This window comes from Onychostoma macrolepis, chromosome 21, assembly GCF_012432095.1.
Source record: "Onychostoma macrolepis isolate SWU-2019 chromosome 21, ASM1243209v1, whole genome shotgun sequence".
Lineage (NCBI taxonomy): Eukaryota > Metazoa > Chordata > Actinopteri > Cypriniformes > Cyprinidae > Onychostoma > Onychostoma macrolepis.
Genome location: NC_081175.1, coordinates 26,779,815 through 26,804,006, shown reverse-complemented (window position 1 = coordinate 26,804,006; position 24,192 = coordinate 26,779,815). Strand labels below are relative to the sequence as shown.

Below are 24,192 nucleotides of genomic sequence, written 5' to 3'. Positions count from 1 at the left end.
CTATCAGTGTCTAACTCCTTCCTCAGTGGCCATGCCTCTTTGACCACACCTGTGGTGAGTGTTGAGCAATCAGGAATATAACATGCATGTGAACAATTACAAAAGATTTTATCCTCTCTCTTCGATATTTAAAAAATATTATAATAATTAATCCAATTTTTTTCATTTAATCCAAATTTTAACATTTTTAACAATTAATTAAAGTGTAATTCTTGAGCAGAATAAATTTCTGTGCTGTTAAATTCATTCTTATAAAGAATCACAAATAATTTACACAGAAATTTGTTTCTACTCATGATTTATGAACCATGCCCTTTATGTGTATTGTAGGTTTGCTTATATATCATCTGTTTTCAGTGTGTTCTGGTCATTTTGTGTGTGGTTTGGACACACGTGCTCTTCATATGGTTTTGTCATCATTTTTCACGCGTCTCTCTGGGGTAGTTATTAAACCACTGTTCAGATGTGACTTATGGAGTTTGTCAGTCCACTTTGCCCTTTTGGGGTTTTTTTTTTTTTTTTTTTGGACTTTTGGAACCAGAACCAAAGCTGAATTAAAGTTTAAGTCTAAAAGCTTATCTAATCTTCATTTATCTGTTTATCTGGGTTTAAGTAAGGTTTAAGTCCAGAGCTTATCAAAATGCTGTTTAATCTTCATGTAGCGTTAAAACTAAGTTTTGGGTCTGTGCTCATGGATGCCCCGCATATGTTATTTTACTGACTAACTCTGGCCTCCAGTTGCATTTGATTTCACCAATAACTTCCAACTTTTGTTTTTTTGAAGATTTTGCTCATTGCATCAGAGGTGTTTTATGTAATCAAAATTTAATTAGCTTTTTTTTTTATTAGACTTGAGATCATTCAGAATGTGTCATTGTTTATATGAAGGAAAAATTGAGAGATTTTATCAGTTTTAACAGTGTGTCTAAGCTGATCAGCTCTTCCCGCATGAGTCTGTTTATGCCGTATGAAGCTGTGATATTTTGTCTAGAATTTCAGATTCTACTGTTGATAGAATCACCTAGAAAAAAACAGTAATGTACGTCATGTCCTGACTAGGCATGACATGTAATGTTTCCAGCATTTAATAATTTTTCTGTTCACTGAATAAAAAAAAAAAACATAATAAAAATAAATAAATACATACATATAGTTTTATATAACAATGTATTTATTATTTAAACTTTTTATAGTTTTTATAAAATGTATTTATTATATTTATTTTGATCTATGGCTTTACTTGGCTTTTTAAAAACTGCTACACTTAAAATGGACTTCAGAGAGTCTTTTATTATTACTAGTGGTGTTATTGTTAGCTTCAACTATAAAAAAAAAAAGGGAAAAAAAGAAATTGTTAATTGAAATAAATCTAAAATCAAATCAAATATAAATATTAGATTAATTTTATTTCAGTTAATTGCCAAGCCAGTATTTCAAATTTTCATTGAAGTACTTACATTTATTATATTTATTATAGTTACATAATTATATTTATAAATAATTATAATTTTTTTAAAAAACAAATTAAAATTATAAAAGCACATTAAATAACTAAAACGGAAATTAAAATGGAAACTGAAAATATAAAAATAAAAGCTAAATCAAAATATAAATAAACACTAAAATAATATATTAGGTGCTATTTGCAGTTCTTTTCCCTGGTGATGATTTTTAGGGACTAGTTTGTCATGGTAACGGAATTTGGGAATTGTCCTGGAATGTTCTGTGCTCATGACCCCTGACCTTAGAGGTCAGAGCAGAAGCAATATGATGTTTATGTGAGCGTGTGTGTGTGTTTGCCTAAAGAAAGAGTTCAACATTTTGGTGAGTAAGTGAAATCTGTGTGTGTGTGTGTGTGTGTGTGTGTGTGTGTGTGTGTGTGTGTGTGTGTGTGAGATTGTTAGGAACCATATGGAAGTTTTTTCTCTTTCGGTCTCTGTGGAATGCTTACATTCCGGAATGTCACAGAATGGGGGCTGCTCTTCCCGATCTCTCAGGGAAACATGTTGGACCATGTTTGCTGTGTGTGTGTGTGTGTAATGGGATGATCTGGAATGTTGTTGGTGATCCGAGCGAGTCCCTGCAGGTGCTGACTGTAATCCCTCTGAGCAACATCCGGAAGTTCAGCCAGGATTTGACTTGTCCAGTGTTGTGTTGTGTTGTCTGATGGAGGTTTTCTCTTTATAGTAACACATGTAAACTCACTGTCCTAGTATTTTACACAAAATGGAACATATTTCCCTCTCCGTTCTCCAATCTTTTTCCTCCTTTTTCAGATTTTTCCCATATACTTCTTCTGATTCCATCTTTCCTCTCCCGTTTTTTCTCTTTTCTTCTGTCTCGACCGATCGCAGAGTTCCGACCTGGTTGGTTTGACCAATGCCGGCAGAGCTCTAGATGGTGGGGGTGTCTCTAACGGGTCCTTGACCAGCTCTCTGGTTTCTCTGGCCGTCTGTCTTCCTTCTGAATCTTCTCTTTCTGATTCACTTCTTACCTCCACGGTAAACACACCCTCAAAAACTCACACACATGTTCAGCAGTTATATAAATATGTATTTACTGAATTTTAAATTAATAATCACTACATAACTTTATGTATTACATTTCTGGAATTAAAAATAAAGCATGAATGACTTTTTCCCACTCTCCAAAAGGAGTTGCAGTTAGCTACCTTAGACACACATGCATAATTACCTTTAACTTTATCTCTAATTTTCCGGAAAATACAATGTGGACTGTCAGATTATGTGCAGGTCCTTGGGAATGTGAATTTACATTGTGCAAAATTATGTAAACGAGCGCCATCTAGTGCTCAGTTGACACTGCATGTAGTCTCTGTGTAAAATAATTTCTGTTCTCAGAGTTTTCCGAGTGAAAAAGAGAGGTGTGCTGTTACTTTTTTGAAAATAAAAACTAGACAATTTTCATGTGTGGGACAATAATAGAGGGTCCTGGGCAGTGTTACTTACTATTGTAGTTTGTTAATATTTTAAATGAAATTGTATTTAGATTTTTCATCTAAATACAAAAAATCTTTTTAATTTTAGTTAAATTTGCAGTAATTTTTTTTTTTTTTTCAAATATTTATTTATCAAATATTTACATTTAGATTATTTTAGTTATTTTAGTAGTACTTATTTTATGTATTAATTTATGCATCCTTAAATATGGACATTTTTAAATATTGTGTACCATTTTAACATGTATAATATTTACACGTCTATATTATTTCTTTTTAAAATGTGTATTGTTATTTTTTTAGTTGTAGTTTCTAGTTTTAGATTATTTATTTGTTTTATTTATTCTAGATTATTTATAAGGCAACATTAGTTTTATATATATTTTATCAATAGTAATGACTTTTTTTATGGTTTTAATTAACAATAATAACCCTGGTTCTGGGTCATAGCTATAGACCAGAATATCAAAAGCAACTGCCCATAAATCCCTGGCAATCATCTGTGACAACTTACTGTTGTGGCATCATTTTTGTATGGAATAATTTTCACAGAATTCACGTTCTACATGTATGTCATAGGAAACTGTCATATCGTGTGTTTGATGGTGAATAATTGCTGGCTGTCTGAGTGATCTGTGGCGCTTGTCCCTGTTGTTTTTGCTCTAGAGTGAAAGTGTGGATGAAGGCGGTGAGGGAGAGTATGTGAACCTGTACTCCTCCACACAGGCTAATGGAGAAAACACACACCGCACTGTAAGTATGCGTGTCATTGTGTTAAGCTGTGTGCATGTGTTTGGAGTGCAATTCTACATTTGTTTGAATTCTTTAGGACCCCTCATCATGTGACGATGTGCTTCAGGACCACACCCCTCACATACCCACCTCCAATAGCAAGGAAGCTTTGTCTAAGGACAGGTATGAACTCCAGTCTTTGTACGTGTGTGTTTGCTGTCATACGGACAGGTCAGAGATATGTAAATATTTGTGATATGTTTTCTCTCACTAACAGGCCGAAGGAACCCAGTCATGGTCAGATCGATGATGTTGATGAACTGTCCCTCATTGATCATAATGACATTATGAATCGCATCACACTCAAAGCAGAGGTAATAATACTGTTTAAAGCTATATAAGGTGTTCATTAAACCTTTATTAAACAGCTCAAAACAAAAGTCAGGATAAACACAGTCATGATAAACCTGGGAATATTAGCATTGATTTGATTTAGTTATTTGTATTTATTCATGCTTTTCTTTATGCATTTATTTATGCATGAATTTATTTGTGCATTTATTTGTCCACTTTTGCCTGCATTTATGCATTTATTTATTTAAGCATTTATTTATGCATGGATTTATTTATCCATTTATGCAGTTGTTTATGCATTTATTTAAGCATTTATTTATCCATTTATGCATGGATTTATTTGTGTATTTATGCATTTGTAATGGATTTTATCATGCATTTTTATGTTTTTTTTAATGCATTTATTTATTTATCCATTCATGCATCATTAAATATGGATATTTTTAAATATTTTATACCATGTATGCTGTGCATGTATTTAAATATGTTCATATTAAAACATTTCCTGTTAAAATTATTAAAATCTTAAAAGTCATCGAAATATACAAAGATATAAACTATTTAATCCTGTAGAAATTGGTAAAACAACTGCTAATTCATGGAGATTCATTGGTTAAACAAAAATTGTTTGGAACTGAATTAGTACGTACTTTACAGATGACAAAACTGTAGTGGCGCAAATTGTATGTAAATTGATAATCAAATTAGCATAATTATGTATGTAATGTACAGTCAGCCAATCATAACTGCAAAATAAAATCACTGTAGGATTAATTCCACATGGAATGTTCACTATTACACGGCTTATCAGGTAAATAAATAGATTGACATGAAATATTAATTTGAGTTAAAAATATGCTGTATTATGGGTAAAGAAAGAGGAATCACAGAGGAATTAAGCTAGAGTTATGTTGGAAATCTGTTGCATGTGGGTATTTGATGTATTGTGTTTTTTGACAAGGTCAGAGCTTTTGTCTGTTTCCTCCAGTGTTTAGAGAGTAATTCTGTAGTGGTTGATGCAAGTCTAAAACACACACACACACACAGACGTCAGCTGGTGCAATGCTGCGATGGGCAGCCGGAGCCAAACAGCCGGACTTCAGTTGCCTGCAGTAATATTTTCTCTCTCTCTCTCTCTCTCTCTGATAGAATGATGATGGTCCTGATGTGAGAGCCGGCTCTGGTGATATACTGTTAGTTCACGCTACAGAAACAGACCGCAAAGGTAATTCACACGCTTCCTTCATATGAAGCTCGATCAGTCAGAATTTTTCTGTTATAATTTGCCTTTAGCGTGTCTGTTAGACTGATTGATTCCTGCAGTGTTTGTGTGATGGAGGTTTGCTGTATATCTTGAGTGCATATGAATCATATTTGTCTGTTTGTGTTGTAGATTTGGTGTTGTACTGCGAGGCTTTTCTCACCACCTACAGAACCTTCATAACGCCTGAAGCCCTCATTAAAAAACTACACTACAGATATCCTTTCTGCTGTGTGGTTTATTTTTATCTGTTAGTAGCAGTCAGTTTGCATGGTGTGTTTTTTCTTAACTCCACTGCACATATACTCGGTTCTGTCACAGTCCAGACACCTTCAAGAAGCGTGTCAGTAAAAACACATTCTTCGTGCTGGTGAGAGTCGTGGATGAACTCTGGTGAGTCAATGCATGGTGATGTTTTGTTTTTTTTATGTGGCTACTACTAACAAAAGGTAGCTAACTAAATTGAAGCTGGAAAATATGTTGAAGAAGAAAATATGTTTTCAGTTTTATTTTTGCAGTAAATGCAATAGTTAATCTGCCAGAAACACAAGGACTTAAACAGGAATAACAACATTTCATAAACATGTACAAGTTCATGGTGATTGTTTCTTTAAAAAAAATAATTTAAAAACATATTCAGCAAGATTGCATTAAATTGATTAAAATTGACACTGATTATAATAAGAAATGTTTCTTTCAACTAATCAGTTCATTCAGGAAATGTATTCAAGGTACTAGATCAAAAGATTGGATCAAATGATTAATTTAAATAATGTTCCTATTTGTTTTGTATCTTTTTTATATATGTAATATGTGACCCTGGAGCACAAAAGCAGTCATAAGTAGCACGGGTATATTTGTAGCAATAGCCAAAAATACATTTGTATGGGTCAAAATTATCAATTTTCTTTTATGCCATAAATCATTTAGGATATTAAGTAAAGATCATGTTCCATGAAGATATTTTGTAAATTTCCTACCGTAAATATATCTAAACTTAATTTTTGATTAGTAATATGCATCGCTAAGAACTTAATTTGGACAAATGTAAAGGTGATTTTCTCAATATTAAATTTTTTTTGCACCCTCAGATTCCAGATTTTCAAATAGTTGCATCTCGGCCAAATATTGTCCTATCATAACTTATTTATTCAGCTTTCAGATGATGTACAAATCTTATGACTGGTTTTGTGGTCCAGGGTCACATATATCTTTTATATGTATTTAAGACTTTTTCAGTTTGAATAGCTGTATTTTATGTCAGATATTACAATTTGTTTAATAATGTTTTTGAAAGAAATCTCTTCTGCTCACCAAGGCTGCATTTATTTGATTAAAAAAATACAGTAAAAACGGTAACATTGTGAAATATTATTACAATTTTAAAAAACTGTTTTCCATGTGAATATATAGTAAAATGTAATTTATTTCTGTGATGCAAAGCTGAATTTTCAGCATCATTACTCCAGTCTTCAGTGTCACATGATCCTTCAGAAGTCATTCTAATATGCTGATTTGCTGCTCAAGAGGCATTTCTCATTATTATCAATGTTGAAAACCGTTGTGCTGCTTCATATTTTTGTGGAAACTGTGAATAAAAAAGTTCAAAAGAACATTTATTTGAAATAGAAATCTTTTGTAACATTATAAAAGTCTTTACTCTCACTTTTGATCAAATGAATGTGTCCTTGCTCGCTGAATAAAAATATTAATAGTGAAATCTTAATGGCCCTGATCTTTTGAACAGCAGTGTGTGATTGATTGACCTCTTGGTGTTGTCTGTGTGTCAGTCTGGTGGAGTTGACCGAGGACATCCTGCGGCAGTTAATGGATCTGGTCTTCCGGCTGGTCTGTAATGGAGAACTGAGTCTGGCGCGGGTCCTGAGAAAGAACATCCTGGATAAAGTGGAACAGAAGAGGCTCCTGCGACACATGCACATGCTGAAACCTCTCGCCGCGCGGGGCGTCTCTGCCAGGTAAAGGTCAAAGTTCAGGGGGTCATCGGGACGGTTTTCATCTGTGTGGGTTTGTCTGTGTTTAATCGGCTCTTTCTCCACAGGCCCGGCACGCTGCATGATTTCCGCAGTCATGAGATCGCCGATCAGCTGACGTTGCTGGACGCAGAACTGTTTTACAAGATTGAGGTAACACACACACACACACACAGACGCTGTTTTACTTGATGTAGTAATGGAAAAAAAGGGTTTTGAGATTTGTGAGTGTAAAAAGTAATACCTGCTGTTCTCACTGTCATCTCTGTCTTCAGATTCCTGAGGTGCTGCTTTGGGCGAAGGAACAGAATGAAGAGAAAAGTCCAAATCTGACCCAGTTTACAGAGCACTTTAACAACATGAGCTACTGGTACATATTTACTGATACCTGCTGTCCTTTCACAATGACACGTTTTCTATATATGCATATTGCGCACAAAAATATCTTAAAACAGCATGTTTGTGTGTGATTGGATGGATTTACGCTCAATTTGCCACCAAACAATGTTGTGTACAAGTACCCAGGCTGATACAAGGATTACTTCTGAGGAAGAACTGGGGTTTGGAATTGTGTAAATGAATTTTGAAGTTACAATTTTAGTTGTAATTTCTCTTAAACATAATATTGTTAATAGGGCCTTATGAAATTCATTGTATAGTATTTTTTTCCCAAATTCAATTTTTCCTGCTTTAATTTTCTGGATTCAGTTTTAATAGTTAAATATTATCAATTAAAAAGCATTTTTAAGTAATTGAGATCATGAGGCTTATACAATTTAAAAGCAATTTATTAAAGGTTTAACAAAACTTACATTTTTTGAGCCCTATAAAATCTTTTATTTTTCCCAAATTCTGTGTTTTCCATTTAATTTGGGTATATTTGTAGCAATAGCCAAAAATGCATTGTATGGGTCAAAATTATTGATTTTTCTTTTATGCCAAAAATCATTAGGATATTAAGTAAAGATCATGTTCCATGAAGATATTTTGTAAATTTCTTACCGTAAATATATCAAAACTTAATTTTTGATTAGTAATATGCATTGCTAAGAACTTCATTTGGACAACTTTAAAGGTGATTTTCTCAATATTTAGATTTTTTTGCACCCTCAGATTCCAGATATTCAAATATTGTCTGATCCTAACAAACCATACATCAATGGAAAGCTTATTTATTCAGGTTTCAGATGATGTATAAATCTCAATTTCGAAAAATTGACACTTAAGACTGGTTTTGTGTATAAGAAAAAACATTAATAAGGCCCTTTTGAAGTTTTAATTAGTATTTTTATTTTTTCCCCCAGAAATTCTGTGTTGGTTGTTGTAATGTTTCTGGATTTAAAATTGAATGAAAATTTATTATCAGAATGGTGGTATTCAAATTAATGGGTCAAACATTAAATTAATTAATATTTTTAAAATGTAATCTAATTCAAATTTAACAATTCCTTTTATTTTTGTCAGATAAGTTATGCAAAACAGAGGTTTGTTGTTAAAATTAAAACATGGAAGAAAATTATGCAATATTCCTTTAAATAATATTATTACTATGAAAAGTATGTTCTACTGTACAATAGCGATATATTTGTCAATTTCTTCAAGTTAAACTTAACTTTTATTTTGACAGGCTGCCATCAAGAATTTTGAGTTTCTGTGTGTATATGATATGACAATAGTTTTTAATCAAGCTGTAACCCTATATTCCACACTCTCATGCCCTACTACACATTCCCCGTACTCACTCAATATCTCTGTCATCCATGTGTGTACTGAAATGTGATTCCTCCTGTCCACTAGGGTGCGCTCTATCATCATCCAGCAGGAGAAAGCTCAGGACAGAGAAAAACTGCTGCTCAAATTCATCAAAATCATGAAGGTAACAAGAGTAACACACACACACACACACACACATTTGAACATTACCACGCCTAAATCTCGATCATCCACAATCAATCACTCTAAACTGCTTTAGGCTTTATTTGTGGCTGTGGGGTGATTCTGAATGCATCACTCTCTGTATTTTCTGAGTAATTTAATGGTTTTGTCTCACTCATAGCACTTGCGGAAACTGAATAACTTCAACTCTTATTTGGCGATTCTCTCGGCGCTGGACTCTGCTCCAATCAGACGACTGGAATGGCAGAAACAGACGTCTGAGGTCAGTCACACCAGTCTGACTTCCTTCTCACTGCCAAAACTCACATAACTGAAGAAAATCATCCAATAGTAGCCAATCATATGAACTGTCTTTCTCACTTTTTTAACCTCTGTCTCTGTTGTTTCCAGGGTTTGGAGGAGTACTGCACCTTGATTGACAGTTCATCGTCCTTCAGAGCGTACAGAGCGGCGCTAGCGGAAGTGGAGCCTCCATGCATACCATACCTGTGAGTATAAACTAAAATAAAAAACAGGAGTCAGAAAATGAAATGAAATTAAATAACGAATCGGCAAATAAAGCATTTTGTGCTCATTAAAGATGGCTGTTTCAGCCTCGGACTGCTTACCCGAGGATTGTCTGGTGAAATCTGCCTGTTTTGCAGCTTTTGAGAGTCAGAGAAGCACAAATTCCTAGATTTGACTAATTTTGTGAGGTTCATGACATTGAATTTTGACCTGCATAAAATATGTGCCCTGAGTGTTTAGTATTATTTATGTATTATTATAGTATTTATTATTATCTTAAATTACCTTTTAATTATTATATTTTCATTTTACATTTTAGTAATTTTGTTTTGTGCTTTTGTCATTTTCATTACTTTTTTTTAATATATTTTTTTATTTAGATTTATTTTTATTTCAGTCATTTTTAGTCATTTTATTTCTTTAACAAACTTATTTCAGTTAGTTGCCAAGGCAATATTTCTCATTTTCATTAAAGTTTTTCTTATTGTTCAATTTTATTTCATTTCAGCTTTTTGTTTTATTTACTTAAAAGGATTTGTAATAGTTTTTGTTAGCAATAACAAACATTGACATGCACATCTGATGTTTTCTACAGATCTGCTGAATTTCAACAAAAAAATGACTTTATTAAATAAAACTAAACAGAATTTATCAATAAAATAAACATTCAAAACTGCATTAATCTGGTGTGAGTTATATATATACATGTATAAAGTTTTTTTTTTCTTTTTCTTTCCCCTGACAGGGGTTTGATCCTACAGGACTTGACATTCGTTCACCTCGGAAACCCGGATTTTATTGACGGTAAAGTGAATTTCTCCAAGCGCTGGCAGCAGTTCAACATTCTGGACAGCATGAGACGTTTCCAGCAAATGTGAGTAATCTGCTGGCCTGAAACCCAGCGTTTGACAAACATGAGATTAGATTACATGTGATTCAAGCTGCAGTCCAAAACTCTGCCGTAGACTTTGCTCTAACAGACTTGTAGAATGAAGCAATGAGGCATGAAAGACTGTGGTCAAATCAAACATCACTTATTTAATTAGTTAATCATAATTATTATGAGATACTGAATAGGGATGCACCGATACCATTTTTTCAGATCCGATCCGATACAGAAAATTCGGAGTATCGGCTGATACCGATACCAGCATTTTTTTTTTAATTATTATTGTTGACCTGATCATCACTGTTTTGTTTGTTAAACACAATCTACTAAATATAGACAACTTCATTTTAAAGAAAAATAAATGAAAAAATATATAATCATAATCTATGACAAAAATACTATTATAAAATAGGTTAGTGGATAATTCAGCAGCAAAAGTTATTCTAGAAAAATCATGAGTGCACAATAATTTTCTAAAATCTAAACATTCAGTGAAATATCATTATTTAATGGGGAACAGATAAAAGTGAATAAGTGTAGGACTGAATCTGGTCAAATGTTACACATTGCTCTTTGTATTGTTATAAAATACATTCATGAAAAACAAGTAAATATATTTATATATAAATATATACTATAAAATTAAAAGACATTTCTTTTAAATGTATAGCACCGTAGTGGAGGCAGCAACATATGATAGATAGAACAGAACAAGAAAGGCTATTAATAATCTTTCATTGTGCAAAAATATTATAATATGAAAGGTTCCAATCCAGAGCGGCACAAAGCGCTTATGCGCATCCAGTGCGCTGATATTGATGCGTAGTGTATTAAATCTGTGCGATTAGTTTATTGAGCCTTTTCTTTTAACGGTTTTTAAATTTCAGTTACTGCGCTCTTGGAGAGTTTCATCGTCTTGACTGTAGTAACTGAACGTGACACGCAGTTTAAATGCTGAATAGATTATGACAGACAGCCGCAGCGGAGAGAAGAGTTTACTTGAACTTGACTTAAATATTCATCTGTATCTCACATTAAACTATGTAACGGCTTCAGAATACTTGGAATATTGTGTACGAAAACTTTATGGTGCTTTATAATGTTTTTGTGCCTTTCGTGGGGCTTAACAATAACACAGAATAGTATACGCACAATATCGGATTTGGATCGGTCTCGTCTGACCGATACCCGATCCGGCAGAAAATGACCGTATCGGAGCCGATACCGATCCTGAGTATCGGATTGGTGCATACCTAATACTGAACCCAAAAATAATTAACATGAGGTAAAAAGTTTGTGATGACAAAAAAAACAAAAAAACAATTATGACAAAAAAACGCACAATTGTCACATAAGAAGTAAAAAAAAACAAAAAACAGTTATGTCAGTTATGAGATAAAAAGTTAAAATTATGACAAACAATAATGGCAGTCATTTATTTTGACAGTCATAATTATTACAATTCGGAATTATGACACAATTATGACAGCCATGATTATGACAAAAAGTAATAATTGACATGAAAATAACATAAAAAGTCAACGTTATGAGATACTGAGTCAAGAGATAAAAAGTTGAAATTGATGAAAACAATTATGACAAAGTTATAATTGTGACATAAAAGGCACAATTTTGACATAAAACCTCAAAATTATCATTAAAAACAATTATAACATATGTCGAAATTGAGATACTGAGTCACTATGAGATTAAATGATAAAATTGACAAAAAAAAAAAAATTCTGACTATAATTTTCGACCAAGTTGAAATTGACATTAGAAGGCATAATTATGACATAGAAATTCAAAATTGAGATACTGAGTCACTACGAAATAAAGAATCTGAATTATGAACGATTATGGGCAAAAAACAATTTATGTAAAAAGTCGAAATTTGTAACTATGATTTACCAAAACATTATTTTTTCGCCTCATATATTTTAGAGCTTGTGAGCATAGTGTTTTTTAATGTGTAAAATTTTTATTTATGCATATTAATATTAATTAGTTTATAAAAAAATGTATTATATTAATATTCAATGTTGTATACATATCAGTAATCATATCAGTTGCAGATTTCACTAGTAACTGATTTAAAAAAAAATTGGTTCCATTTAATAATTTTTATCTTTAATCGTCTTTGTAGACACTATGAACTGAAACGGAACGAAGACATTGTCTCGTTCTTCAACGACTTTAGCGACCATCTGGCAGAGGAGGCATTATGGGAGCTCTCGCTCAAGATCAAACCACGAAACATCTCGCGGCGCAGGACAGAGCGCGAGGAGAAGACCTAGAACCTGAAATCTAGAACTTCGGAGACAATTTACGGTGAGACCTGAACCTCCTGCAGAACCTTGGGAACCCACGCTAGACTGTTTCACCCACGCTACAGTTCTTAATCTGGTTCTGGAGCTGAAATGGGCTGAACCGACACACGCAAGCTCCTATTTGCACCAATAAACTGAGACATTGGCAGTATTTTTCCCTGACTGTTGACTTTAAAAACTCACGAGGGGAATCCTGATTCAGTACAGACATACAGATATGCACTCGCGCGCACAGAGGGCTCGAGAGGACCCCAAACGCTGTGATATAAAGCTAAATCCTCACAGCTTTCTACATTTGCGTGTGTTGATGTGTGGCTGTACAGAAAGACACACTCTAAGAGGGCTTGGTTCATTTGATCTTAATACACTGTGCCTGATGGAGTGAGTTCGTGTTTGTTTGTCCCGCTCGGATGTACCGTTTGACGTACTTCCAAAGGTCTGATCCAACCTACGATTCGCCCGTTTGGACCTGGGTCGATTGGGAAATGGGCGGACGTGTGCAATCTTATAAGCATTTTATAAGGAATATTCACTGATCTGTTGAAATTAATGTTTTGACAGACGCGGTGAGTAATGGACTATATGGAATATATTAATATGAAAATTAAAGAATGAACTGGACATTTGGATTCATTTTTCACATCATCTTGCTATATTGTTTTGTGTGTGATCATGTGCACCCCTCATTATAACTGTTTACCCCGTCACAACGCTGACAGCCCCTCGAATTCCAAATAAATCAAGCTTTTTTTTTTCTTTTTTTTTTACCTTAAAATAAAAAGAAAATTTTACATTGTGACATTATTTTCATGACTATTTCTTTTCATGCACATTTCTTTCTCTTGCCAATTCTCAGTAACTTGCAAAATGCAAAAAAGTAATTAGCACATTAAAAAATACATGAATATAAAAATATAAATGTTAATTTAAAATCAATTTAATGAGTAAAATCAATACTCATTAAAAAGTAAATTGCATTTGTAAGGTACAAACATAATGGTAGTATTTGTTGTACTGTGAATTAAATTTACGCTAATTTGAAGGGGAAAAATAGGTCACATTCATAAAACAAAAACATAAATTTAAAAAAATTTAATTTGTTCATAAAGCCTTTATGCAATTTAAGTAATCTCGAGCTTAATCGTCATGAATAAAGTGTCATAATGCAAAAAAAATAAATAAATAAACTTAATGGCTTTTTTTCTTCATACAAATCTAATTTATATATTTTTTATCTTTTGTTTATTGACCTTAAAAAAATGACCTTAATATTTACCGAAGCAGACTATGATGTCACAGAGAGGGGCGGGGGGAGGGGGGGTTTGGGATGTGTATGTGTTCTGTATAAATGTACATGTACAGTTGATGTATAATCTCCCATCATGTAGAGAGGGCAGAGGAAATATATTTTCAAACCAAACGAGTCATGCACTAAAATAACTAACATTATGAGGCAAAAAAAAAAAAAACATGAGGACTGAATATGCTGTGATCTCTGTGCATCAGAGAGTGTGTGTGTGTGTGGTTTTTCTACAGAACATCGTTATTCACATATGGGAGAAGGGAAGCTGAAGCCGCTTTCTTCAGTGTGTGTGTGTGTGTGTGTGTGTGTGTGTGTGTGGCGTTGCGTCTGTGATGTTTACCGACGTCTGGGAATTTTTTTCCTGCTATACCTATAACGTCCTGTATATTCAACCACCAATAAAACTGCTCTCTTTGTATTGTATGTGTATTTTTCCAACACTACATTTAGCACGTTTACACCTACAAAAAGTGCCATTACTAAAGAAATTAATACTTTTATTCAGCAATGCATTAAATTGATCAAAGATGACAGTAAAGGCATTTATAATGTTACAAAAGAATTCCATTTCAAATAAATGCAGTTCTTTTGAACTTTCTATTCATCAAAAAATGCATAACGGTTTCCACTAAAATATTCGTCAGCACAGCTGTTTTCAGCATTGATGATAATCAGAAATGTTTCTTGAGCAGCTAATCAGTATATTAGAATGATTTCTGAAGAATCATGTGACACTGAAGACTGGAGTAATGATGCTGAAAGCTCAGCTTTGATCACAGGAATCAGTTACATTTTAACATATTTACATAGAAAACAGTTATTTTACGTTGGAATATTATTTCACAATATTACTGTTTTTTTGGACTTCTTTCTAAAACATTGAAAAATCTTACCGAATCAAAACTATTAAACAATAGTGTATCTTAGAGTATTATGTAAATATCATGATCAATGAATGTGCATCAAGTCACTCTCGTGGTTCTATCATGTTACCATAGTAATACCATGATTTTCTTTGTGGATATTCAGAATCAGTAATATGGTAACATGCCTTGAACTAATATCATGTTTCTCAGACATACACAACGGTATTTGTGTGTAAATAGACACTTAACCCCTTAACTGTCACTCACGGTTTTGAACACAGACATGATAGTGCACTATCCAAACTTATTTTTTTATAATTCATGAATGAAAACATTTTCCAACGTGATTTTGATGTACCATTTCCATGGTAATGCAATGTCTGATTTTAAAATGGGTTTCAAAGGATGAATTTTGAGATTTTAAGTTTTCAACTGATATATAATTTCTTATGATTTCTAAAGCGTGATAGAGAAAAAGGCAAATAAGAAGTCTTTCTGTGACAAAGGTCAGAACTCCTGTTATGATGTAGATTTTTCAGGTGCACTCTTGTCATAAATTAATCTATTACTTTTCCTACATAATTTTTTTACAAAAAAAGTGGTAAAATACCTATTTAGGAGTCTTAGACCTTTCCAACGATATATAGTTTGTCATGATTAGATTAGGATTTAATTGTAAAATAGTGAAGTAAACGTAGGCGTCCCACAGGGTGGACGGTGACAGTTAAGAGGTTAAGTACCATGTATTACTATGGTACATCACCTTCATTTATATAGTGCTTTTCATAGTACTATGAAAAACAATGTCCAAATAAATGAAATTAATTTTCATTATTTCTTCTATCTGACACTATTTCTTTTATCAAACACACACAAAAAAAGAGACGTTTAGTCACATAAACATGTTCTTTAATGTTTAAAAAAGGTTTGTACAAGAAAAATGCAAAATCTGATTACAAATAAAGAACTTTTAAAATATTCACATTTAGGAACAAATTACAGAGTGAGGTGAACAACATAAATTATACAGAACATTAAAAATAAAGAGACAAAACAGTGATAGTGAGATTAATATCTTAAATACTAAACTATCACTGTAATTCACCAGAAGTATTTTACTTCATGTCTTATCCTGACCAAACAGGAGTTTATGATCTAGACAAGGCAGTAAGAGCCTTATGAAGCACTGAAACTTTATTTCAGGTCTTAAAAAGCCATTATACTTGATAATAGCAACAAAACAAGTAGACTTTTATATTCTACGTGTGTAATTACAATCTCACGTTTTATAGTGGTGAAATTACAACCTTAATGAGACGGATCAGGCAGACTGTTACTAGTACTGACTGTTATTATAAATATCATATGAGTAGAGATTAATGTGATTAGCATGTGAATTGCGACAAGTAATGTAGGACATTCACATTTTATATCTGCAGAACAGTTCCTCTTTGAGAAAGATGTGACTACAGGTTAAAGTTCACGCTGAGAGTCAGGTGACTCAGTGACTTCAGCTGATAAACAGGAATAGTTCACCCAAAAATGAAAATTTGCTGAGAATGTCCTCACTCTCAGGTCATCCAAGATGTGTATGAGTTTATTTCTTCATCAGATTTGGAGAAATGTAGCATTGCATCACTTGCTCAGCAGTGGATCCTCTGCGGTGAATGGGTGCCGTCAGAATGAGAGTCCAAACAGCTGATAAAAACACCACAATAATCCACAAGTAATCCACACCACTCCAGTCCATCAGTTAATGTCTTGTAAAGTGAAAAGGTGAGTATTTGTAAGAAACAAATCCATCACAAACAGGTTTTTAACTTCAAACCATCACTTCTGGCTAAAATACGAGTCCATAATCCATAATAACGCTTCCTCCAGTGAAAAAGTTCATCTCCTGCTGTCCTGTCACATCAAAATCTTATATCTCACATATTTGTTTAGAACTGTGTTCATCTGTAAACAGAGCTTGATCAGTGCATATTTCTCTTCTGATTCAGATGAGACGAGTTTTTCACAGGAGAAAACAATATTGTGGATAGAAGACTCGTAAAACTTCTTCATTATAGATTTTTTTTTTGTTACAAACACGCAACTTTTCACTTCACAAGACAAGGATTATTGTGATGTTTTTATCAGCTGGTTGGACTCTCAATCTGACGGCACCCATTCACTTCAGAGGATGGAATGCTACATTTCCCCAAATCTTTTCCAATGAAGAAACTCATCTACATCTTGGATGGCCCGGGGGTGTGATCATTTTCATCAAATTCTAATTTTTGGAAAAAATACTAGCCTTACAGAGATTGTGTGTTGGAAGCATGCAGAAAAATTCAAATTCAAGCTTTCAGGTTTTTTGATGGTATGAGACTCTTCTGTGCGTGTTAATGTGGTCGTGTGCTGGGCTCTAGTAGGGGGCGTTTTGCCGGTATATTCCCGCCTCCGCTAGAGTTCTCGCTGTGTTCAGCCACGCCCCTCTTTAGACTCCGCCCATGGGCGTGCCCATTGACAGAACCCCTCTGCCATTTGCAGATGTCACCATTGAGGATGTCCTGAATATGCTGCACAATCAGGTTTATTGCCACTAAAGAAGATTCAAAAGACAAAAGAGAAGCAACAGTTCAGAAAAGAAAGGCTTATTTTTGAATATTTATTGCCTTTTGACTCATATTTACCCATGTTATCAACTCCACGAGGTATTATGACATCTGCATATTTCTTGGTCTGAGAGGTTGGAGAGAGATTTCAGATGTCATGAATGCATCATATAACTATAACACAACTATCCAATTGTCAGTATGTGTGTTTTCTCACCGGAAGGCAGAACTCTTCAAAGGCTGGTTTAACAAACGTGGTGTATTGTGTGAGAATCTGTTCCAGATCTCGACCTCTTCTCATGTCGCGCAGAACTAAACACACAAAATACATGCTGTTATACAGGCAACATACAGCTAGGGGGATTAATATTTCATGTTTCCATAAAATTAAAATTAAAAATATTAAATTGACTAAAAACTAAATGAAATAAATATACACGTTTGGGGTCAGTAAGATTAGTTTTTGTTTTTTTTCATTAATATTTTTATTTAGCAAGGAAACGTTAAATTGATCAAAACTGTCAGTAAAGATATTTATAATGTTGCAAAAGACTTTAAATAATTTAAAATTTATTTTAAATAAACTTTCTATTCATCAAAGAATCCTAAAAAAAAGTGTCAGTTTCCATGCACACAAAAAAACTGGTTTCAATACTATTAATAAGAAATGTGTCTGGAGCAGCAAATCAGCATATTAGAATGATTTCTGAAGGATCATGTGACACTGAAGATGCTGAAAATTCAGCTTTGATCACAGCAATAAATTACATCTTAAAATACATTTAAATAGAAAACAGTTATTACAGTTAAAACATTTTAAAATCATAATGACCTCAAAAGTTTGAACTTTAATAGAACTTTAACTACATAATCATTTTTTTCATTTAAAGTTTTGCAAATGTAAAATTCTAATATATTTTAAAACTTTAACTCTTAAAATATACTATTTCGTAACTGTAATTAATAAGAATATATCTGGAAATACAAAATTGAAATGAAAAAAACAGATATAGCACAACCTGAACCAAACAACTTTGCAGTGATTTAGAATGTTAAATTAAAAAAGAAATCATTTGAAAATGCAAAAATAAAAACTCCATGAAAATGTATATTTTATAAAATACATAAAAAGATTCTCTCTACTGCACAGAAATGACTTGGTGAGTTTGTATGATCCTTTTTTTTTTTACGATAATTTGTGCATTACCTCTGCGAGACAGGCGTACGTCTGAGTCTGTGTCCACAAACAGTTTCATGTGGAACATGTCTCTGACTTCCTGTGTGTAGAACACCAGAATCCCCTCAAACAGCACCACATCAGCGGGATACACACATATCTTCCCTGGCAGCCTACACACACACACACAATCGACAGTCTGTTATCAGACAAACACACGCTATCAAAGTACACATGAAGAGAAAGTGTGTCGTTATGAGGGAAAGGCTTGTCTTATTGCCTGGAATGGGTGATGAAGTCATACGTGGGAACTTCCACCACCTTTCCTTCTATGATGTCCTTCAGCGTCTGACACATTAACTCTGTATCAAACGCATCTGAGAGAGAGAAAACATTAAAAATGGCATTTAATGACCCTCCACATCTGTTTTCCTGAACTTTTCTTACAATGGTTTTGTGTTTTAAGGACATAAAGATCAAATCACGGCATTTTTACACACGGGTGAATAATTCCTTATTGTTTTTTTACCTGGATGGTCAAAGTTGTACTGGCCTTTCAAAGCTTTGGCCTTCTGTTCTGGAGTGAGAACCCGGTAGAAACTGTCCTGGCTGACGATAGTGACCTTCCTCTGGTGATGATCCACCTTATTCTGACCCAAAAGCTCCATGATTTTTGCACACACTGTGGACTGACAGGAGAAAAACAGCAGTTATTGTCCTGGACTGACGAATCTAGTGTCTATTTGCAGTTGCATCAGCCTGAATATCATTACAGATTCTGTTACAAGTGGACACTAGACGTTAATAAAAGGGCCTGTTGCTATTGCTATAGGCTATCTGTGTAAATTCCTACAAAAATGTAATAACATTTTGCATGCTGTTCTTGCATGCATTTCACTTAAATGCAAACATGCACTATATATTTAACCCTCTACTGCACACATTTTGACGGTACATGATAAAACATTATTCCACGTAATTTTTCGTTTATTTGGGAACATTTTATTGATCTTCATTCACATATCATCAGACAATGTTCAAAATCACAAATCTGTCAAGAAATCCTTAAATGAAAAGGGAAAAACACTAAAAGACATTCAGTAGCTGGTTCTTTTTTTTTTTTTATTGAACTTTAAAAATTACAAAATTCAACAGCAAGTTCTCATATTTGACAGATTTCTCATATTTACACATTCTGTAAATACAAATTGAAATAATTTTAATAAAATAATAATTAAAAAAATTAAACAAAATTTAAAAAAGGCCATCACAAGCATATGTTAAACTCCTGATGAAGTGTTGTGTCATATCATGTACTTCGTGCAATGAGATTTTACTCAAAATCTTAACTTCAAAAAGCACTTCTTCTCTGCTGTGAAACAGAGGTGCACCTTACACTTTCTGCACATCACTTTGGGTGTCCCTGCGCACCCAGGAACCTTGCATCTTCCCTTTTTGTCAAACATTATTTGCCCGTATGTATTGTCAATGGGAAATCGTGAGAAGGGATGGGAGCTGTGGACCCCTTACCTCCTTACCCCTTGTTGTATAATGTGCCCCGAGGCAATTTCTGAACATGCAAAATAAAAATCATAAAACCTGACAAAAGTCTTCTCTACACCTTCATACACACACACACACACACACATTTTTATGTGCAGTTCATGTCATTTTAAATAAGATTACTAAAGCGAATAATTTTGCCGCTTTCTCACACCATGCGTTCCTGGGACCATGTGTCAGAAAAGGAAGTCCTGTCTACAAATGGTGCATTTGACAGTGGCTCTCTGTTCTTTGATACTTTTCAAACATTTTAATTGGTTGCAATCATTTAAAAAATCACGTACTGAACATGGGGCTTAGAAAAACTTATGCTGTAGACTAGAGGGCATAAAAGAGGTACATACTGACTGTGACTTGGCTAAAAGAAAATAGTAGGTTTGCATGCATTAAATAACAGCAATATGCATCAGTTTCCTTCATGCATGTAGTGTTTCGCACCTTTCCGCTGGCCGTTCCTCCGCTCACCCCGATCAGGAAAGGACGGTGCCGCGGCCGCTCGGTATCACACAGCAGTCCGGCTGAATTCATTCTGGTACTGTAACAAAAACGGTGTTTTCTTCAAGTATGGAGTCCGGGTGAATGCATAAACACGTTCTTTAGATGATCGGTCATCAGTTGGAGGCTGTCTGGGCGGTGTATGATCGATTACCGCCAAGTATCACTATCAGTCATGGAAGATAATTACCCCAATGTTACTGTACTAGTTAGTAAATGTTTATGGGATATTTCTGTTCCTCCAGGGGGGGCGCTAGGTGACTCAGAAGAGCGAGTCCCCATTCAGGCTCATTCAAATGTCATAACGTTTTTTGTCTTACTGGAGACATTTGTAGATTAGAAAGTATCATCTTTTAAATCTACATATGCCCGAGATTGAATTCCTGACATATAAGTGGAAACCGCTTCAGAAGAATGCTGTTTTAAAGCAGCCGTGTTAGTAACTGCTAACGATCGTGATTGGTCCGTTTAGTGCAGCGCTGAGAAAAGTAACAGGTGTCATGTGACCCTGTCAATGCGATGTTTCTTCAGCGGTCTAGACAATAATTTATAACTGAGAAACGATACTGAGAAACTTTCATTTATGTTGAACTGAGAATATATTGTATAGAATTGAAGTAGGAAAAATTTTTTTTACGCTGACTAATAAGAGCAGGCCGCTAAGCCCCGCCCATCGTCTGACCCTATTTCTGTTGATGCCATTCTACCGGTTTTTTCTATTTATATGCTGTCGCTTCTGAACACGACTGCGACACAGCACGCTAAGCAAACTCCACGAAACTTGTAATCAAACCCTCTTCAAAAAATGTTGTCTTTCTGCTTTTTTGATTAATTTTTAAGTTCTTTTTTTTAATGAACAAACATTATTTCCCTTTAATTGAAAGGAAAAAATGAAGATTTTTTAAAATATTAAATAAATATATACGTATGTAACTCGTAAACAAAAGCGAAAAGGTGTTGCAATAACAGTGTTAATTTAGTTGTATTCATGTTTGCCAGTCGAAGGTCGCTGATAAAGTGTGACGAGTTTGAAAATATCAAAGGACATTCAAGTGAAAATGTTGCAGTGACCACAAGGGGGGGGCAAACACTTAAAAACAACTTCTCCAAAGTGGTTGTTTTAATGCTTTATTAAGAAGATTATTAAAAATATAACAATAATAAATGTCCAGTGATGCAATTGACAAATGTCAATCAAGTTTTGTCTGAACCATCAGTCAGATGTGGTGGTTTCGGATCATCTGGATTATTTCTTGACGCCTCCTTTATTGATTCCTCAGCAACAATTTCCAGGGCCTCGTCCCCTTGAACTCTTCGGACTGTTTCTCCTTTAGCAGCCAAGATCTCCTCTATGTTTCTGTGGCAAGACAAAACATACAGCAGTCAACGTCACAGTAAAATTTTTGTCATAATGCTTTGGGTTTTCCAACTCAGGCCCAGGGGATTAACTTAATAAAAATTAGATTTAAATAAATAATAAATCTAGCAGTACAGTACTATAGCTAGTAGAAATAATACTGTAATGTAACAGAAACTAAATTAATTAATTAATTTTAAATAATCTTAATCATTTTAAATGGGGTACACCAGGGGGCTGCTAGGGGGTCAGTGGAAAAGTTGAGAGAAAAACAATATAAAAATAAAATGAAACTAAATATATAAATTAAACAATAAATATTAATTAATTCATTGTAAATAATTAAAATATATTAAAATAATACAAATATTTACAGATTAAAAAATTAATAGAAATAAATGTTAAAAATAAATATATATATATATATATATATATATATATATATATATATATATATATATATATATTTTTTTTTTTTTTTTATTATATATATATATATATATATATATATATATATATATATATATATATATATATATATATATATATATATATATATATATATATACACACACACATTGATAATCATTTATTCTTCACTGTACAAATTGTATTACATTATAAAACTTTTTAATTTGTGGAATGGGGGTCCCTCACATCATATTTCCCAAAATTATATCTCAAAATTTAGAACCCCCTGCTTTAGAAAATAATCAAATACAGCATGGAACAGCTGTCGCAGTTAATTGTTTTCAATTTTTAAAAATTGAATCGTTCATGCTCTGGTCTAACATACACACCTTTTCCCCTCCAGGTCAGAGAACCACTTCAGATTATCAGCGATCACGTGGTGGTTTTTACATCCAGGACAAGTTACAATGACTACACCCTTGTGATAGGCTATCTTGGATATTTTCTTCATAGAGCGAGTGGAGCACACCTAGAGACAAAATACACAATTAAATGACTGAACATTACACAAGTAGTCAAAAGTTCCCCTAAATAAGAAGTCAAGCACAAACAGAAGTATAATCTTACTTTGCAGGTGTAAACCAGGTGATAGTGTGTTGACTGCAGCTGTCCAATGGCTTCAGTCCTGCTTACAGAAGTTGTGAAGCTCCTGCAGAAACTCAAGCTGCCTCCGCTGTGTGACACAGAAGTCCCCAGTAACGAATGAGAGAAATATAAAGAGGTGTTCGGAGCTCTTTTCTGTGCCTCCTCATGCTTGCCTCTAGCAGTACTACCTGATGTTTTGGGTACCGCACAACGTGATCTGGGTATTCTCGGTCTGAATAAAAAGAAACATAATCGAGAAGTCATTACCGAAAAGTTACCGAGCTAACTGTTCTTCTTAAACACACGCAATCTCTCTACTAACGCTGAAATGTCATATTTGTCATATGCGAGTTGAATCACTCGTCGCTGGCCGATGACGACAGAGACGCACCGAAGCCCCGCCCATCACGTTTATCCGCCAGCGACATGTGGATTGCATCAATTTGAGATGAAAGACTCAAAAGTATGGTTTTCCCGTGTTAATGTTATGATGTTTTGGGGAATTTGGAGTTGGAGATGAATCACTTAAGAGATATATTATTAAAAGGATATTATTATTCAGTTTAAGAAAAAGATGAAAGGCAGATCACGGATTAGTTTTCCGTTACTTTATATTTTTTATATGATTAAATGTAATATTTAGCTTGAACTTTGGTATCCAGATATTTAAATCATTTTAATAAATAAATTAAAATTGAAAATAATTGTTTTTGAAGAAAAAGAAAACATTTCGTTTCTTTAAAATCATCCCAGAGAACAACAAAAAGGATCATACTCATAAACTTAATCATTTAATAATTATCACATTTTTATACATGTAATATAACGTATGACAATGTGATAATTATTAAATGATTAG

The 24,192-nt window shown here is 33.7% G+C and overlaps 3 protein-coding genes across 8 annotated transcripts in view; 1 reads left to right on the top strand and 2 right to left on the bottom strand.

Annotated features, from left to right (window-relative positions):
• Window positions 1-13,718, top strand: part of rapgef1b (Rap guanine nucleotide exchange factor (GEF) 1b) — a 45,461-nt gene extending 31,743 nt beyond the window's left edge. For 4 of the 6 annotated variants that reach the window (XM_058758326.1, XM_058758325.1, XM_058758328.1 and 1 more), the window contains 16 exons: window positions 1-54; window positions 2,355-2,501; window positions 3,626-3,712; window positions 3,789-3,874; window positions 3,969-4,065; window positions 5,195-5,270; window positions 5,439-5,527; window positions 5,611-5,699; window positions 7,097-7,282; window positions 7,366-7,450; window positions 7,573-7,667; window positions 9,095-9,173; window positions 9,354-9,455; window positions 9,584-9,681; window positions 10,446-10,574; window positions 12,736-13,718. The exon at window positions 1-54 is cut by the window's left edge and continues 105 nt beyond it. In XM_058758326.1, the coding sequence (XP_058614309.1) occupies window positions 1-54; window positions 2,355-2,501; window positions 3,626-3,712; window positions 3,789-3,874; window positions 3,969-4,065; window positions 5,195-5,270; window positions 5,439-5,527; window positions 5,611-5,699; window positions 7,097-7,282; window positions 7,366-7,450; window positions 7,573-7,667; window positions 9,095-9,173; window positions 9,354-9,455; window positions 9,584-9,681; window positions 10,446-10,574; window positions 12,736-12,886 (1,650 nt within the window). In that variant the 3' untranslated portion in view covers window positions 12,887-13,718. The remainder of the gene's footprint in view (window positions 55-2,354; window positions 2,502-3,625; window positions 3,713-3,788; window positions 3,875-3,968; window positions 4,066-5,194; window positions 5,271-5,438; window positions 5,528-5,610; window positions 5,700-7,096; window positions 7,283-7,365; window positions 7,451-7,572; window positions 7,668-9,094; window positions 9,174-9,353; window positions 9,456-9,583; window positions 9,682-10,445; window positions 10,575-12,735) is intronic. The other 2 variants (XM_058758330.1, XM_058758329.1) reach the window with 1 other exon arrangement.
• Window positions 13,719-15,996: 2,278 nt separating this feature from the next.
• On the bottom strand, window positions 15,997-21,145 carry uck1 (uridine-cytidine kinase 1). Its single transcript, XM_058758161.1, has 7 exons — window positions 20,864-21,145; window positions 19,392-19,551; window positions 19,143-19,239; window positions 18,893-19,035; window positions 17,903-17,997; window positions 17,764-17,812; window positions 15,997-17,672 (listed from the first exon to the last, which is right to left on the bottom strand). The coding sequence occupies exons 1-7, from the start codon at window positions 20,951-20,953 to the stop codon at window positions 17,473-17,475; spliced, it is 834 nt and encodes a 277-aa protein (XP_058614144.1). The 5' UTR covers window positions 20,954-21,145; the 3' UTR covers window positions 15,997-17,472.
• An 887-nt stretch (window positions 21,146-22,032) lies between these two features.
• Window positions 22,033-23,736, bottom strand: dnlz (DNL-type zinc finger). Its single transcript, XM_058758547.1, has 3 exons — window positions 23,316-23,736; window positions 23,078-23,217; window positions 22,033-22,277 (listed from the first exon to the last, which is right to left on the bottom strand). Exons 1-3 carry the CDS (start codon window positions 23,595-23,597, stop codon window positions 22,115-22,117), a joined length of 585 nt encoding a protein of 194 aa, XP_058614530.1. The 5' UTR covers window positions 23,598-23,736; the 3' UTR covers window positions 22,033-22,114.
• Window positions 23,737-24,192: the final 456 nt, after the last annotated feature.

Excerpts from the sequence above, each read along its gene's own strand:
- uck1 (XM_058758161.1), bottom strand. The coding sequence starts at position 20,953 with ATGAATTCAGCCGGACTGCTGTGTGATACCGAGCGGCCGCGGCACCGT. Across the intron at positions 17,998-18,892 it reads CGTACGCCTGTCTCGCAGAG|TTCTGCGCGACATGAGAAGA; the intron begins GTAATGCACAAA and ends TTGTGTGTTTAG. Across the intron at positions 17,813-17,902 it reads TTGAAGAGTTCTGCCTTCCG|ACCAAGAAATATGCAGATGT; the intron begins GTGAGAAAACAC and ends CCAACCTCTCAG.
- dnlz (XM_058758547.1), bottom strand. The coding sequence starts at position 23,597 with ATGACTTCTCGATTATGTTTCTTTTTATTCAGACCGAGAATACCCAGA. Across the intron at positions 23,218-23,315 it reads ACCTGGTTTACACCTGCAAA|GTGTGCTCCACTCGCTCTAT; the intron begins GTAAGATTATAC and ends TTTTGTCTCTAG. Across the intron at positions 22,278-23,077 it reads TCTGACCTGGAGGGGAAAAG|AAACATAGAGGAGATCTTGG; the intron begins GTGTGTATGTTA and ends GTCTTGCCACAG.